This window comes from Phocoena phocoena, chromosome 3 (assembly GCF_963924675.1).
Source record: "Phocoena phocoena chromosome 3, mPhoPho1.1, whole genome shotgun sequence".
Classification (NCBI taxonomy): Eukaryota; Metazoa; Chordata; class Mammalia; order Artiodactyla; family Phocoenidae; genus Phocoena; species Phocoena phocoena.
In genome coordinates, this window is record NC_089221.1 from 118,663,117 (window position 1) to 118,679,915 (window position 16,799).

The 16,799-nt window shown below is 42.1% G+C and overlaps 2 protein-coding genes across 2 annotated transcripts; both read left to right on the top strand.

The window, feature by feature from the left end:
* The first annotated feature begins 1,801 nt into the window (after positions 1-1,801).
* LOC136119944 (protocadherin beta-18-like) lies at positions 1,802-4,761 on the top strand. The gene has a single exon (XM_065873300.1). It carries the CDS (start codon positions 1,984-1,986, stop codon positions 4,372-4,374), a length of 2,391 nt encoding a protein of 796 aa, XP_065729372.1. The 5' UTR covers positions 1,802-1,983; the 3' UTR covers positions 4,375-4,761.
* A 2,271-nt stretch (positions 4,762-7,032) lies between these two features.
* On the top strand, positions 7,033-9,414 carry LOC136120023 (protocadherin beta-15-like). Its single transcript, XM_065873436.1, has one exon. It carries the CDS (start codon positions 7,033-7,035, stop codon positions 9,412-9,414), a length of 2,382 nt encoding a protein of 793 aa, XP_065729508.1.
* The last annotated feature ends 7,385 nt before the right edge of the window (positions 9,415-16,799 follow it).

Here is a 16,799-nt window from a genome sequence, read left to right on the forward strand (position 1 = left end):
ATAAATCCCACATTTGTCTCTGCAGCCCAAACCTCTTTCCTCAACTTAATTTATATAATGTAAGATCATTTATGTTAACAATTTATATGGATACTCTATGGACAACTCAAACTCAACATGTTTTAAATTAAAACTTTCTATTCCTCAAAACTAAACGTCTTCTCCAGCTCTAAACATGTTCCTCTTTTCTCCTCTTCCTGTGTTTACTCTATCAGTTAATAGCGCTAACACTCTCCCAGTTCCCTAAGCCTGAAAAAAAGCACATTGACTTTTACTCCTTCCTATTCTACTCTGTGTCTAATCACCATATCCTGTATATTTTATCTTTATCATTCTAATACAACTCTATAACTGCATTTCTAGGTAACTGCAATATTATCTCTTACCTGTATTAATGGAACAACTTCTAATCCATCCCTTGCCTCTAGTCTCAACTCCTCTGTGATTTATCTTCAACTCTGAAACAGGATGATCTTCTTGAAAAATAAGAACACGGTCATGTCACTTTTCTATTTAAAACACTTTAATAATCTTGCATTTCTATTGATGTAGATTCCAAATGACTTGGCATGGCTTACAAAATACTTGTTGATCTTTCCAATCTCAACTCTCACCATTTCTCTCCTCTTACTCTATGGCTCAGCCATACTGATCCTATTTCAGTTCTCCAAAATACTTCTTTCATTTTTGGATTTGCACAATCATGTTTTTAGTTTGCTGGAAATTTTACCCCACACCCAATTTTTGTTTGGATTACTCAAACTCGTTTTTCATGTATCAAATTAGAATTAACTTTTTCCGGAAAAGCCTTTCCTCTACCTCAAATCCTGGTTAGATGACCCTCGTCTATGCTCTTATATTAGCATGAACTTTTGCTATCATGGCATTCATTATGCTCTATTTTAAATGTGTGACCACTTTTCTGCCTCTATCTTTCAGGACAAACTATGTCTGTTTACCACTCTATCCCTAACACAAAATGTATGCTCAACAAATATTTGCTGAAAAAATTAATGAATGGATGATAATATATTTAGAATTATGTCTCTGGAAGTCCTGGGTCTACAAAACAGAATTCAGTTCCACAACTAAACTGGGTTCTAGTTTGTTCAACTTTTTAAAAATGTTGACAGAAACTGGACATGTCTTACATTATTCACTACTGTTGAGCACTTACTTTCGACTACACTTATGGAGTATCCCTAAATAAACAGTACCATTTACTCAGCCTGAAATGTCCAGCCTCCCCCAAACAATTATTTGTACATACCAGTTCAGTTTTAAATACATGACATTATCTTTATTGTCTTTTCAAAGCATATTTGCTGATATCTAAAGAAGACTAAGATCTTTGGTTCCCGTTTCCAATTTTCCTGGGAACCTCTTGCTCACTAAGTCAATTACATAAAAAGGTCCTCTTAACTATTTTTAGTTGTTTTAGTTGTTTAGTTGTGTTGTCTTCACAGAGATAGCATAACTTATTTGAGGTTGGGACTATATCTTAAATATGCTTTTTATAGCCACCACAGCTCTAGAGATTGTGGTTTATTGTGTTAAAGACTGAATAGTAACAGCATCACAAGAACAAAACTGAGAAAAGAAAATAGGAATATAGGAGAAAGTATAATTCAGAGTCATCAACAAACACGCAAGATAAATTAATATTTTGTCTCAAACTTATTTGGCTTTGTTTAAAACCTGAGACTCCGCAGAGTCGCGTGGTGGCGCTGCAGGATAAGATGGGGAAATTTTTGTACCATCAGATGCTCTGGTTACCGTGAACCATTGGAATTGAGAGCTCCGGAGAAGCAGTGGTGATAAAAAGAGGATTTCAAGAGAAATCTAGGGAGTCAGCAACGCCCTCGTCACCGAATTGCAAGTCTATAGATTCTCAATGGTCCAGGCTAATAGCTGAGAGGAGCAGTTTGAGACTGAATTGAAATATTTCCGCAGAAAGACGTTCGGCTAGGGAGCCAGGGAGCCATGGAGCCGGGAGAAGGAAGCCCTCAGCAGATAAGGCAAGCGCTGCTTTTCTTTGTTTTCCTGGGAGGGTCTTTGGTGTGTTCAGAGACCGGGCGCTATTCTGTGGCAGAGGAAATGGAGATCGGCTCTTTTATAGGCAACGTGGTGAAAGACATAGGTTTGGGCGTGGAAGACCTGGCTGCGCGGGGGGCCAGAGTCATCTTTGATGACTATAAACCATACTTGCAATTGGATCGGCAGACTGGCAACTTGATCTTAAATGAGAAACTGGACCGGGAGGCGCTTTGCGATCTCACCGAGCCATGCATATTAAATTTCCAGATATTATTAGAAAATCCTTTGCAATTTTTTCGAGCTGAGCTTAGGGTCAAAGACATAAATGATCACACTCCCACGTTTCTAGACAAACATATACTTCTGAAAATCTCGGAAAGTACTACTCCAGGAACCTCATTCCAAATGGATAGCGCTCAGGACTTGGATGTAGGAAAGAATGCTGTTCAAAACTACACATTAAGCCCCAATCCTCATTTCCACCTTAAACTGCAAGACAGTGGGGAGGGTAGAAAATACGCAGAGCTGTTGCTGGACCAACCTCTGGATCGAGAAAAGGAGCCTGAACTTAGATTAACACTAACAGCCCTAGATGGTGGGTCTCCACCCAGGTCTGCAACTGCACTGGTGCGTGTGTTGGTCTCAGATATCAATGACAATGCCCCAGAGTTTGAGAAGTCTGTATATGAGGTTTTAGTACCAGAAAACAGCCCTCTGGACTCCTTGGTCGTCAAGGTGTCTGCTACAGATTTAGATGCAGGACTAAATGGAGAACTATCTTATTCATTTTCCCACGTCTCCAGAGACATACGGAAAACATTTGAAATCCATCCCATTTCTGGCGAAGTCCGTTTAAAAGCACTTCTGGATTTCGAGTTAATTAAGTCTTATACAATAAATATTCAGGCCATTGACGGTGGGAGCCTTTCAGGAAAATCAGCAATTTTAGTTAGTGTTGTAGATGTGAATGACAACCCACCAGAAATAGTCATAACATCTCTTACCAGCCCCATACCGGAAAATTCGTCACCTGACATGGTAGTCGCTGTTTTTAGCCTACGAGACCAAGACTCTGGGGACAACGGGAGGATGGTTTGCTCAATTCACGACAATCTCCCCTTTCTCTTGAAGCCTACCTTCAAAAATTTCTACACCCTGGTAACAGAGAGCCCTCTGGACAGAGAGAAAAGAGCCGAATACAACATCACCATCACCGTCACTGACATGGGAACCCCCAGGCTGAAAACCGAGCACAACATAACCGTGCTGGTGTCCGACGTCAACGACAACGCCCCCGCCTTCACCCAGACCTCCTACACCCTGTCCGTCCGCGAGAACAACAGCCCCGCCCTGCACATCGGCAGCGTCCGCGCCACAGACAGAGACGCGGGCACCAACGCCCAGGTCACCTACTCGCTGCTGCCGCCCCTCGACGCGCACGTGCCCCTGGCCTCCCTGGTGTCCATCAACCCGGACAACGGCCACCTGTTCGCCCTGAGGTCCCTGGACTACGAAGCCCTGCGGGCGTTCGAGTTCCGCGTGGGCGCCGCAGACCGCGGCTCGCCCGCGCTCAGTAGCCAGGCGCTGGTGCGCGTGCTCGTGGTGGACGACAACGACAACGCGCCCTTCGTGCTGTACCCGCTGCAGAACGCCTCGGCGCCCTGCACCGAGCTGGTGCCCAGGGCGGCCGAGGCGGGTTACCTGGTGACCAAGGTGGTGGCGGTGGACGGCGACTCGGGCCAGAACGCCTGGCTTTCGTACCAGCTGCTCAAGGCCACGGAGCCCGGCCTGTTCGGCGTGTGGGCGCACAACGGCGAGGTGCGCACGGCCCGGCTGCTGAGCGAGCGCGACGCGGCCAAGCACAGGCTGCTGGTGCTGGTCAAGGACAACGGCGAGCCGCCGCTCTCGGCCAGCGTCACGCTGCACGTGCTGCTGGTGGACGGCTTCTCGCAGCCCTACCTGCCGGCCCCGGAAGCGGAAGCGGTGGACGCGGCCCCGGCCGCCCCTCTCACCATCTACCTGGTGGTGGCCTTGGCGTCGGTGTCGTCGCTCTTCGTCTTCTCGGTGCTGGTGTTCGTCGCGGTGCGGCTGTGCAGGAGGGGCGGGGCGGCCTCGGTGGGTCGCTGCTCGGTGCCCGAGGGCCCCTTTCCGGGCCACCTGGTGGACGTCAGCGGCACGGGGACCCTGTCCCAGAGCTACCAGTACGAGGTGTGTCTGAAGGGGGGCTCTGGGACCAGCGAGTTCAACTTTCTGAAGTCTGTTGCCTCCAATTACCAGGAGTCTGTAAATGATGTAGAGGAAAACTCAAACTTTATAAATGGTTTTGGATTCAATTAGGAATATTTTGGTTTTTCAGAGCATTCGGGATGAAAGTTAGTTTTCTCTAAATATACCGTTTCCATTAGCCTTTTGGGCCATAAAGAATTTCTTGATTTTTTTTTTCTGATTTCATTTTGCTAGTTAAGGAGATTAGAAATTTTATTTGAGAATATACTCATACTTACTCTATTATTTCTATTTTGATGGAGACAAAGAACTTTCAATTTTACTTCATTACTGAAAAGTCATGAATATTTGTTAGTTTTTCAACTTTCATCATCAAGCACTATTGATTTGAAGATGACCCCAAACCCATTCTCTGATTGTTGTCCAGAAACTGTTTCTAAATTTTTGATGTTTTGGTTACTTAGGAGATGAGCATGATACAAATATAATGAATTATTAGTAAATCTTCTGTTTAATCTGATATTATGCCTCCTTGTCTTAAACTTTTAAATGGAGAAATATCTGAAAAAACGGCATGTTTTTGTTCCACAGTAGTATTAAATGGAAAAGACCACAATTTATCCTATACTTAAAGGTGTTTTCTCTTTTTTTTTATCAACCTGCAGTATATAAGTAGTATTGAAAGATTATTAGGTTATTTTAGGATATTTAAATAATAGATTCCTTTTGTGGTGTCTGTCTAGCCCACCCCATCTTTTTCTGGAAACTTCTCTCAGTAAAAATGTACTGTTGCAGCCATGTTTATTTTATATGACCCATCTCCCTCTGTGATTTCAAACAACAAGACAAGGTGGTAGACATTACTGATCCAAACTGACCCAATCTCATTATCTATGCTTAAAAAAATGACTTTAGAAACTGGTTATAGTATCTCTGTTAGAAACTTAGCAAGAAAGTGATACCATGTTGGCTAAATACATGAAAGAAGCACAGAAAGCCAATCTACTTAGAGACAAAAAGGAAGGAGATGCCTCATTGTGGATTTTCCAGTTGCTCCCAAATGTACTTTCTCTCTTGAGCTTTTGGAAATAAATATGAAGTTTTTAAATAAATTTCCCTCTAAATAAGATAGCTAAGTGGATTTGTTCTCTTATCAAAAGCACTTTTAGATATGCTTGCATGGATTGGACCTTACTATTAATTTGAGATGTTAAAAATTGTGGTTTTCATATTAATGTAATATTTAGGACCAAAAGGTGGTGGAATATTAGTAGTCTGTAAGGGACAAGAACAAGCGTTTGTTAGAATATACAATTTTGAGAAGAATTGATGGATATATCCAAACTGTACAGTCTTTGGAGTGTTTAATAGAAATTAGAAATTCTTAGAAAATTCTACTATATGAGTTTTTGAATATCATTAGTGTCATAATAGCTTTACTGCAAAATAACACTGATAATGTAAAATGTGTTCTAAGAGATGTATGCCTTATTTGTAGGCTCATTATAGCCTTGTTATTATGTTCTTTCTTTTTTATAATATATTCCTTTGCTTAGGGGAACCAGGGTATTTTGTCATTCAGTGAAAAAACATTTTAGATCATTTTGAATTATTTCAAATTACTATTCAAAGGAGCATAGAAAAAAGTCACTTGAGAACATGCTGTCTTGTTTATTTAGCTCATACAATGAACTAGGATGTTAGCAAAACAGGGGACTTCTACATTAGGAGGAGAATCCATCTTTCAGACTTGTAAAATTAATTTATTCATTGATCTATTTAACAAATATTTGTTGAGTATCTACTAGGTGTCAGGAACTATTGTAGATGTTGATGGATGTAGAAGTGAACAAAACAAAGTTCTTAAACTCAAGGGTGACACAGAAAAGAAACAATTAAACGTGTACATATATGCTGTATAAGATGGTGACCAATGCTAGGGAGAAAAAGCAGGAAGAGATATGGGAAGTGCCCTCATATGCATTTTTCCACAGTTTGAAAGTTTCATAAAATTATAAAATCTCTGACCTTATATAGAAAGGGTATTATAAATTGGAACGAACTAATAGCTTTTTCCTTGATGTGATTCAACCAATGGAAACCACAATTCTGGCACATAGGGTGCCTAGAATTTGAAAGGAAATCTAGAGGAATTCAAACTTTTTGCTGAGAGAACTTTAAGAAATCACATAGGTATATATTGTTATTTTTACAAGATGACTGATCACTTTTAAGTCTTCTTTCACTTCTCAGTTCTCCTCAGAATACCCCACCCAGACGACAGGTTCTAGAAGATAGGGACAATGTATGGATTGCTTACTGATGTATTTCAGAGCCCAGTACATAGATATCAGTCACACTCCTTTGAATGAAGGAATGAATAGTTATAATTGCATGGTTTTCTGATTACATCATCTCCCCCAAACCATTTCCAAACTCCAATAGCCATCTAGATTATTATATACCAAGAGAATGCAATTGCAGCAATTCTTTTCGAAAACAACGCATGATGGCGCTGCAGGCTAAGACGTCAAAAAAAAAAAAAAAAAAAAAAAAAAAAAGCCCAGGAAATGCTACGAACTCTACCTCAGATCTCCAGCGGAAGAGAAAAACCTGTAAGCAAAGCTCAGCACCAAAAACTCCAGGGAATGCTGCTCGCCGACATTTCTGGACAGGTTACCCACTGGGAGATTCACCACTGTCTCAGTCCCATTGCTACCTAAGATAGAGCTGGCCCCTGTTCCTGGAAAGGCGTTTGTGGGAGTAAAGATGGAGGCCGGAGGGGAGCGCTTTCCTAAACAAAGGCAAGTCCTGATTCTCTTTCTCTTGCTGGGAGTGGCTCTTGCAGGCTGGGAATCCCGTCGCTATTTCGTGATGGAGGAAACTGAGAGCGGCTCCTTTGTGGCCAATCTTGCTAAGGACCTGGGGCTGGGAGTGGAGGAGCTAGCTGCGCGAGAAGCCCGGGTGGTCTCCGAGGACAACGAACCCTGGTTGCAGCTTGATCTACAGACTGGGGAGTTGATATTAAGTGAGAAACTGGACCGGGAGGAGATGTGCGGACCCACAGATCCATGTGTAATGCATTTCCAAGTGTTACTGAAAAAACCACTGGGAGTATTTCGAGGTGAGCTACTGGTGAGAGACATAAACGATCATTCTCCTGAGTTTCCTGAAAGAGAAATGACGCTGAAAATCCTAGAGACTAGCCCTCCTGGGACCGTGTTTCCTCTGAAAACAGCCCAGGATTGGGACGTGGGCAAAAACAACATCCAAAACTACAATATCAGTCACAACTCTTACTTCCATGTTTCCACCCGCAACTGGGGGGACGGCAGGAAATACCCAGAGCTGGTGCTGGACAAAGAGCTGGATCGCGAAGAGCAGGCCGAGCTCAGATTAACCCTCACAGCGCTGGATGGCGGCTCTCCGCCCAGGTCTGGCACCGCCCAGGTCCGAATCTTGGTCTTGGACGTTAATGACAACGCCCCTGAGTTTGCACAGACGCACTACCAGGTGCAGGTCCCAGAGAACAGTCCTGTAGGCACCCTAGTTGTCAAGGTCTCCGCTAGGGATTTGGACACTGGAACAAACGGAGAGATATCATATTCCCTTTTTTATAGTTCTCAAGAGATAAGCACAACTTTTGAGCTAAGCAGCATTTCAGGAGAAGTTCGACTAATTAAAAAACTAGATTTTGAGACAATATCCTCATATGAGCTGTATATAGATGCGTCTGATGGTGGGGGACTTTCTGGAAAATGCTCTGTCTCCATTGAGGTGATGGATGTTAATGATAACTCCCCAGAACTAACTATTTCATCACTTACCAGCCCCATTCCTGAAAATTCCCCCGAGACAGAAGTGGCCCTGTTTAGGATTCGAGACCGAGACTCAGGGGACAACGGAAGGATGACTTGCTCCATCCAGAATGATCTCCCCTTCCTCCTGAAACCATCTGCGGAGAATTTCTACACCCTAGTAACAAATGGGGCGCTGGACAGAGAGAGTAAAGCCCAATATAATATCACTATCACCGTCACAGATATGGGGACACCGAGACTGAAAACCGAGCACAACATAACCGTGCTGGTGTCCGACGTCAACGACAACGCCCCCGCCTTCACCCAAACCTCCTACACCCTGTCCGTCCGCGAGAACAACAGCCCCGCCCTGCACATCGGCAGCGTCCGCGCCACAGACAGAGACGAGGGCGCCAACGCCCAGGTCACCTACTCGCTGCTGCCGACCCTCGACCCGCACGTGCCCCTGGCCTCCCTGGTGTCCATCAACCCGGACAACGGCCACCTGTTCGCCCTGAGGTCCCTGGACTACGAGGCCCTAAGGGCGTTCGAGTTCCGCGTGGGCGCCGCCGACCGCGGCTCGCCCGCGCTCAGCAGCCAGGCGCTGGTGCGCGTGCTCGTGGTGGACGACAACGACAACGCGCCTTTCGTGCTGTACCCGCTGCAGAACGCCTCGGCGCCCTGCACCGAGCTGGTGCCCAGGGCGGCCGAGGCGGGTTACCTGGTGACCAAGGTGGTGGCGGTGGACGGCGACTCGGGCCAGAACGCCTGGCTGTCGTACCAGCTGCTCAAGGCCACGGAGCCCGGCCTGTTCGGCGTGTGGGCGCACAACGGTGAGGTGCGCACGGCCCGGCTGCTGAGCGAGCGCGATGCGGCCAAGCACAGGCTGGTGGTGCTGGTCAAGGACAACGGCGAGCCGCCGCTCTCGGCCAGCGTCACGCTGCACGTGCTGCTGGTGGACGGCTTCTCGCAGCCCTACCTGCCGGCCCCGGAAGCGGAAGCGGTGGACGCGGCCCCGGCCGCCCCTCTCACCATCTACCTGGTGGTGGCCTTGGCGTCGGTGTCGTCGCTCTTCGTCTTCTCGGTGCTGGTGTTCGTCGCGGTGCGGCTGTGCAGGAGGGGCGGGGCGGCCTCGGTGGGTCGCTGCTCGGTGCCCGAGGGCCCCTTTCCGGGCCACCTGGTGGACGTCAGCGGCACGGGGACCCTGTCCCAGAGCTACCAGTACGAGGTGTGTCTGACTGGAGGCTCTGGGAGTAATGAGTTCAAATTCTTGAAGCCTGTCTTCCCCAATATTCTGGAATCGGACCTTGGGAGGAAGTCAGAAAGAAGTTCAACCTTCCAGAATAGTTAGGTATCTAAAACTTCCCCAATGCAAACATTAGTTTTGTCTCCTACACCTTTCCCTTTTTAACCTAGTAGTAATCTTTAATGCTACTTGTCTTTCTTCTTTTCTAGTTTTTCTTAGTAATACTACTCATTGTTTTGTTGGCCTGTTTGTCCTATAATTATTTTTACAATTATTGTTAGTAAAAATTTTATATTAGGAAATTTCATATTTCTGATTAAACTTTTAGTATTTATTTCTAAATGATAATATGAAAGTTAGCCTCTCAGAATAAAAGTAATTCTAAGTTTAAAAGTACATTTCTCACTATATGACACTACATAAAAATGTCTGATCCCTTTTTATCATACTTCATTTTTTAATTACTGGAAGTTTTTTAAGTTTTTATTATTTACACAGTTAGACTTGTCTATAACCCGTCTTCTGTTTGGAGTGTAATCAATTTATATTTACTTATGTCCAATTTCTTCCAAGCTCTGTTTGGATTTTTGTTTTACCAATAGGCAGCAACATGTATAATTTCATGCTATTTATTTCAAAAATCACACTTGTAATCATTGGACTTTCACTCTGAAATATTGCATATGTTATCTCATGCAAGTATATATTTATTATCTATTCTTTCTCATCTAAATTAATGTTGAAAATACTTGTAAGTTCTTCCTTATATCTAACTGAAGTTGTGATCCTGTTAAAGAGTTTACTGATACCAGGTTGACTATGTTTAAGGAGTTCTTTAGACGTGACCAAGTAATGCATTGCCTGCAATTGTCTCTTGCTATTGTAGACGAACTCTCAAGTGAGCTCCAAATTCTGGGCCTAGAGGAGCTTTTGATGACACAGGATTCCAATATCTGCTTGCCTTTGGATGACGACATTGTTCTGGTTAATAGGGAATTTGAAAGAAAATGCCTTGTAGAATTAATATTACTTAACCAAAGAAAACTTAGTAAAGGATATGTTGGTGAGGGAGTTGAATGATTTGAAGAAATGATCATCTCTGTTGTCAGGACTCCTCTATCTCCAGGAGCCTCAAAAGTGGATGCTATAGCATGGTGTGGTTGGCAGAGTAATGGCCCCCTAAAGACATCCACATCCTAATCCCTGGAACCTGTGAATATTCTGTGTTGTATTGCAAAAGGAAATTAAGTTTCAGAGGAATTAAGGTTGCTAATCAGTTAGTCTTAAAATAGGGAGAATATCCTAGATGATCTGGATGGGCCTGATTCAGTCACTTGAAAGGCCTTAGAGCAGAGCTGAGATGAAGAAATTCTGACTGTGGGCAGCAGCTTCTCATGCCCCAGACTTCCAGCCTGCTCTTTCTAATTGCCTGCTCTACAGATTTTGGACTTGCCTAGCGAGCTCACCCAACCAAGTAAGTCACTTCCTTGCACTAAATCTCTTAATATATATCTCCTGCTGGTTCTGTTTCTCTGGTTGAACCCTGACTGATACAGATGTTGGTAACTGGAAGTGGAGTGCTGCTGTAACAAATAACTAAAAATATGGAAATTGCTTTGGAATTGAGCGGCAGGCATAGGCTGGAAGAATTTTGAAGTGCATGATGGAAAAAGCCTAGATTGCTTTGGACAGACTGTTAGTTGAAATACAGATGTTAATAACTCTGCTAGTGAAGACTCAGAGGGAAGTAAGGAGTATGGTGGAGAAAACATATATTGCCTTATAGATTACCTAAATCAAAACCTTAGGAGACTTGGTAGTAATATGGATGTTCCCTGGTGGCACAGTGGTTAAGACTCCGCCTGCCAATGCAGGGGACAGGGGTTCGAGCCCTGGTCCAGAAAGATCCCACATACCGCGGGGCAACTAAGCCCGTGTGCCACAACTACTGAGCCTGCGCTCTAGAGCCCTCGAGCCACAACTACTGAAGCCTGTGCGCCTAGAGCCCATGCTCTGCAACAAGAGAAGCCACCGCAACAAGAAGCCCATGTGCTCTGTGCACCACAAAGAAGAGTAGTCCCTGCTCGCCGTAACTGGAGAAAGCCCACGCACGGCAACAAAGACCCAACACAGCCAAAAATAAATAAATAAATAATTAAAAAAAAAAAGTTTAAAGTCACTGCTGATGAGGGCTCAGAAAGAAATGAGGAAAATGTTATTGGAAACTGGAGGAAATAGAATCCTTGCTACATAGTGGCTGAAAACTTAGCTGAATTGTGTCCTGCAGTGGAAATATGGGAGGAAAGGGACTTGTAAGCAATGAACTTGGATACTTAGCTGAGGAGATTTGGGCTGAGGAGGCATGGGTTGAAAGTACAGCGTGGTTTCTTCTTGCTGCTTATAGTAAAATGTGAGAAGAATGAAATAGATTGTGGGAAGGACTGTTAAGCAAAAAGGAACCAGAATATGATGATTTGAGAAATTCTCAGCCTATTCAGATTGTAAAAGATGCTAAAATTAGGAAAGTGTGTTCTGGAGAGAAAGCCAGTGTTGTCACAGGTGTACACTATTTATACTAGGCATACACATTGAGATGATACTATAATGAGATGTGATCTTTGAGGACCTTAAATATATTTTTTTATGTGCGATGGATGTGAATCTTTGGGGACAAGAGGGTGGACTGTGGTAGGGAGAATAATGGCCCCACAAAGTATCTATGTCCTAATCTCTGGAACCTGTGAATATCTTATGTTATATGGCAAAGGGGAATTAAAGTTGCAGATGGAATTAAGGTTGATAATCAGTTAACCTTATAAGGAGATTACCCTGGGTTATCCAGATGGGTCCAGTGTAGTCACAAGAGCCTTTAATAAGAAGTGGAAGTGGGAAACAGAAAAGTCAGTATCAGAGTGATGTTCTGTGAAAAAGACTGAACCAGCCATTACTGAGTTTGAAGATAGAAGGAAGCCACAAATGAGGGAATGCAGACAGCCCCTAGAAACTAGAAAAGGCAAGAAAATGTATTCTCCCTTAAAGCTTCCAGAAAGGAATACAGTTCTACCTTAACTTTAGCCCAGTTTAACTTCTGACCTCCAGAATGGTAAGATAATTTTGTGTTGTTAAGCCACTAAGTTTATGGTAATTTGTTACAGCAGCTATAAGACATGAATACAAATGGCTACCAACAAAGCCATTTCCAAGCCCATTTTTCTTTTCCTTCCCCTACTCTAGTCCAAAATATTCATATTCCCATAATCTCTTGCAGGTAGGAGTGTAATATAACTCTGTTATTGCTACTGATGTAAAAGTATAACTAGGAATCGGGTTTAACGGAAATATTTTTGAAAGGGGTAATCTGAGGTGGCATGTTCCTTAGGACTTTGCCCATTTTCCTTTTTCTTAACTGGCATGGGTACTGATGAGTAAGCCTTGAGTTGAAGCAGCCAACTTGCAACCATGAGATGAATACCATAGAACAAAGTTTATATACTAAGTATGGTAAGATGGAAAGCCCTTGAATTTCTTACAACATTGTCAAGCTGCTGCAACACCTCTATGCTACCTTCTCCCAGGCTTTATGTTGCACTTTATAAATAAACCCCTATGTGATTAAACAACTGTAGTCAGGTTTTCTGTTGATTACAGACAAATGCATTCCAAGCTGACACATCTCTCCTCCTCGTGAGTAAGGTTGATTTACACAGTTGTCTGACTAGGTCCTATGTTGTCTGTTTAAGATGTATGAGATGCTTGTCAGAAAAATAGTTTTACCTTCCCTTGGGTGTTATCAAGGGACAGTACTCTCAGTTACTATGGTTGACTTTATATCTTTATTCAGTCATTTCTCAATTTGACTAATATAAACATACACAGATAATTGAACTTTCAAAGGAATCTTCCTAGTTGGTAGCAACCCAAAAAGTTGAGTTTTGGAAAATAGAATGAGAAAGTGACCTGATAAATGCCAGCTATACTATTAACCTGCATCAGTGGTGTCCTTACAAGACGACTGGAAGTTTAGAACATTGTTTCCCTCTCTGGCAGGGAAGTGGCACAGCTAAAAATTTTACTTAGTAAAATAAATTGACTAAATATGAGTCCTGAAAATCTTCATAAGATCAGCAGTCTACATGTTTTGGTAGAATATGCCTGATGGATGGATCAGAAATTCCTAACAATATTTTCAGTACACAGAGATGTGCGTTTTGAGGCCTCAGTGTGTCAGGAGCCATTACTCCTTTCCTGTCTTACTTTACAAATATTGGTAAAGTGTAGAATTTAAAGGCATCTCCAAAGGCTTCCTACTTATGTCTTTCTTGGACTGATCTGGAATACCTTGAAAAGAGGATTCCTTCCAGTTTATCAGCATAATCATGAAAAATCAATAAAAATCTATCATGTTACATGATGGAATTGCCTCAAGAAGTTTTAGAACTCCTTAGCTTCACCCAGAGTGTTTGTGTATGTTTGTACATGTGTACATTTGAGTGTGTGTGTCTAGGGGAGTAGATTTAGCAGATGGTAGAGGTGCATCTCTGGTATATATGCAGAGATATATACCAGAGTAAGAATGCTTTTCCATAGCTTTTCCACACTGTAAAGATATTTTTCCCTTTAGTGCATAAATGTATGTCATAAAATTGCCATTACTGGGACTTCCCTGGTGGCGCAGTTGTTAAGAATCCGCCTGCCAATGCAGGGGACATGGGTTCGATCCCTCATCCGGGAAGATCCCACATGCCAGAGAGCAACTAAGCCCATGTGCCACAACTACTGAGCCTGCGCTCCAGGGCTCACGTGCCGCAACTACTGAGCTTGTGCTCTAGGGCCCGTATGCTGCAACTACTGAAGCCTGCATGCCTGGAGCCCATGCTCCACAACAAGAGAGAAGCCACCGCAATCAGAAGCCCACACTGTATCGAAGAGTAGCCCCCACTCGCCACAACTATAGAAAGCCCGCACGCAGCAACAAAGACCCAGCGCAGCCAAAAATAATAATAATAATAAAATTTAAAAAAATTAAAATTTGCATGGAAAAAGGAAATGTGATTTAAAAAATTAAAAAATAAAATTGCCGGGCTTCCCTGGTGGCACAGTGGTTGAGAGTCCGCCTGCCGATGCAGGGGACACAGGTTCGTGCCCTGGTCTGGGAAGATCCCACATGCCGCGGAGCGGCTGGGCCCGTGAGCCATGGCCGCTGAGCCTGCGCGTCTGGAGCCTGTACTTCGCAACGGGAGAGGCCACAACAGTGAGAGGCCCGCATACCGCAAAAAAAAATAAATAAACAAAAAAATAAATAAAATGAAAATAAACAAAATTGCCATTACTAACATATCCTAAAATAGATTATATTTGCAAAGTGAAGGATGTTTCTCTTTGTAAATTTAACAATGCCAGAATTATTGGATCTAGAAGCTTAGTAGCCCTCTTGGCCTTGAAGGAGCAGCCCAGGGGAGGGAAGTGTAGACCAGACTTGGTCCTTTTTTCCCCAGTGGTCTCAGAAAACAATAAAGTTGATGTCAGGATGTGTCAGGGCTGGAATTAGGGTGAGGCCAAATTCTACAAGTGTAGGGTTGGATCCTGTCTTTATTTAAAATATTAATATTTTGTTCATCATGAATTATTTCATTAAGTTTGACTTTTTAGAATATTGCATTAAGTAGTATCCATCTTTACTACTAAGTTTTTGGGTGACCCATTAATTTTGCTTCTGAGACTCTTGCCTTACCCTGGTCCTGGTCCTTTTGGTAGTTTCCATCTTGCCAGTTCAAATGGCCATCATAGCAGTAGTTTTGGTAGTCACAGCTGAAATCTGAGTGGTGAGATCTGAATCAAGTCCATCTCCATTCTGAATATGAGCTAGCAGCAGCAACAGTAGAAGAATACAAATATCCAAGGAGATCTGACAAACTGGAGTCCTGTAGACTGGGAACAGTAGAGTACCTGTATGGCTGTGATTCATTAGGCAAACTGTTTATATGTTTTTCTTCCAGGTGGCATGCAGTAGTGTGAAAAATGTTATCTATTGGGGGATAACATTTGCCACTTCATTGTTGAGAGTTTTTGCATCTACGTTCATGAGGGATATTTGTCTCTCTATATTTTTTCATGTTATCCCCTTGTCAGGTTTAGTCTCAGGATTATACTGGTCTCATAAAATGAGTTGTCGATTGTTTATTCCACCTCTCTTTTATGAAAGAGGTTGTGTAAGATATTTATTATTTCTTCTTTATGTATTTGATAGAATTTACCAGAAGCCATGTGTGGCTACTGTTCTCTTTGTGGGGAAATTTTGAATTGCAAATTGAACTTCTTAAATAGATATGCTGCAATTCCAGTTTTCTATTTCCTCTTGTGTCAGTTGGTAACTTGTGTTTTGTAAACAATTTGTCCATTTTACCCAAGATGTTAATACACTGGCATGAAGTTATTTATAATATTCCTTTATTATCTTTTCAATATATTTAGGATCTGTAGTGGTACCCGTCTTTCCTTCTAGTTATTGGTAAACATGTTTTCTCTCCTTTTGCCTTTATCAGTATTGCAGTGAGTATATCAATTTTATTAATCTTTCTTTTTTTAAACCAACCTTGTCTTTGTTATTTCCCTATTACTTTCTGTTTTCTAGTTCATTGATTTCCACTCATACGTTTTTATTTCTTTTCTTATACCTACTTCAGGTTTAGTTTTCTATTCTTTTTCTAGTTTCTCTGAAAGCTTAGATCATTGACTCTTTTCTAATACAGATTAAAATATATAAATATATAATTTAAAGTTATAAATTTCTTTCCATGCATTAATTGAGCTGCATTTCATGAATTTTGATACATTGTGATTTTATTACCATTAAGTGTGAATTTATCTACAGTTTCCCTGTTGATTTCTTCTTTGATCTGTTGCTTAACTAAAGTATTGCTTAATTTCCAAATATCCAGGGATATTATTTTTGATATCCAAAATAATTCTGTTTTGGTCTGAGAACTTACTCTGTACAATTTCAATCCTTTGAAATTTATTGAGTTTTGCTGTTTTGTTGTTGTTGTCTAACATATGGGTTATCTTGATAAGTTTTGCATGTGTACTTGAAGGAAATGTGTATTCTACAGTTGTGGTGTGTAGTGTTCTGTAAATATCAATTAAGCCAAATTGCTTTGATAATGTTGTTTAAATATTCTTTGTCCTTACCACATTTTCCTACATGTTCTATCAATTACTGAGAGAAAAATATTAATTCTTCAACTATAACTGTGTATTTGCCTGTTTCTTCTTTCAGTTCTAGCATTTTTTTAAACCTCATGTATTGTGAAGCTCTGTTGTTAGATGTGCACATCAGTAGGATTATTTTATCTTCTTGTTGAATTGACATTAAGCACTATGAAACATCCCTTTTAGTTTCTAGTAATACTTTAAATCCGATATTAATAGAGTCATCCATATTTCTTATGCTTGGGGTTTGTATAATATATCTATTTTCATCCTTTTGCTTT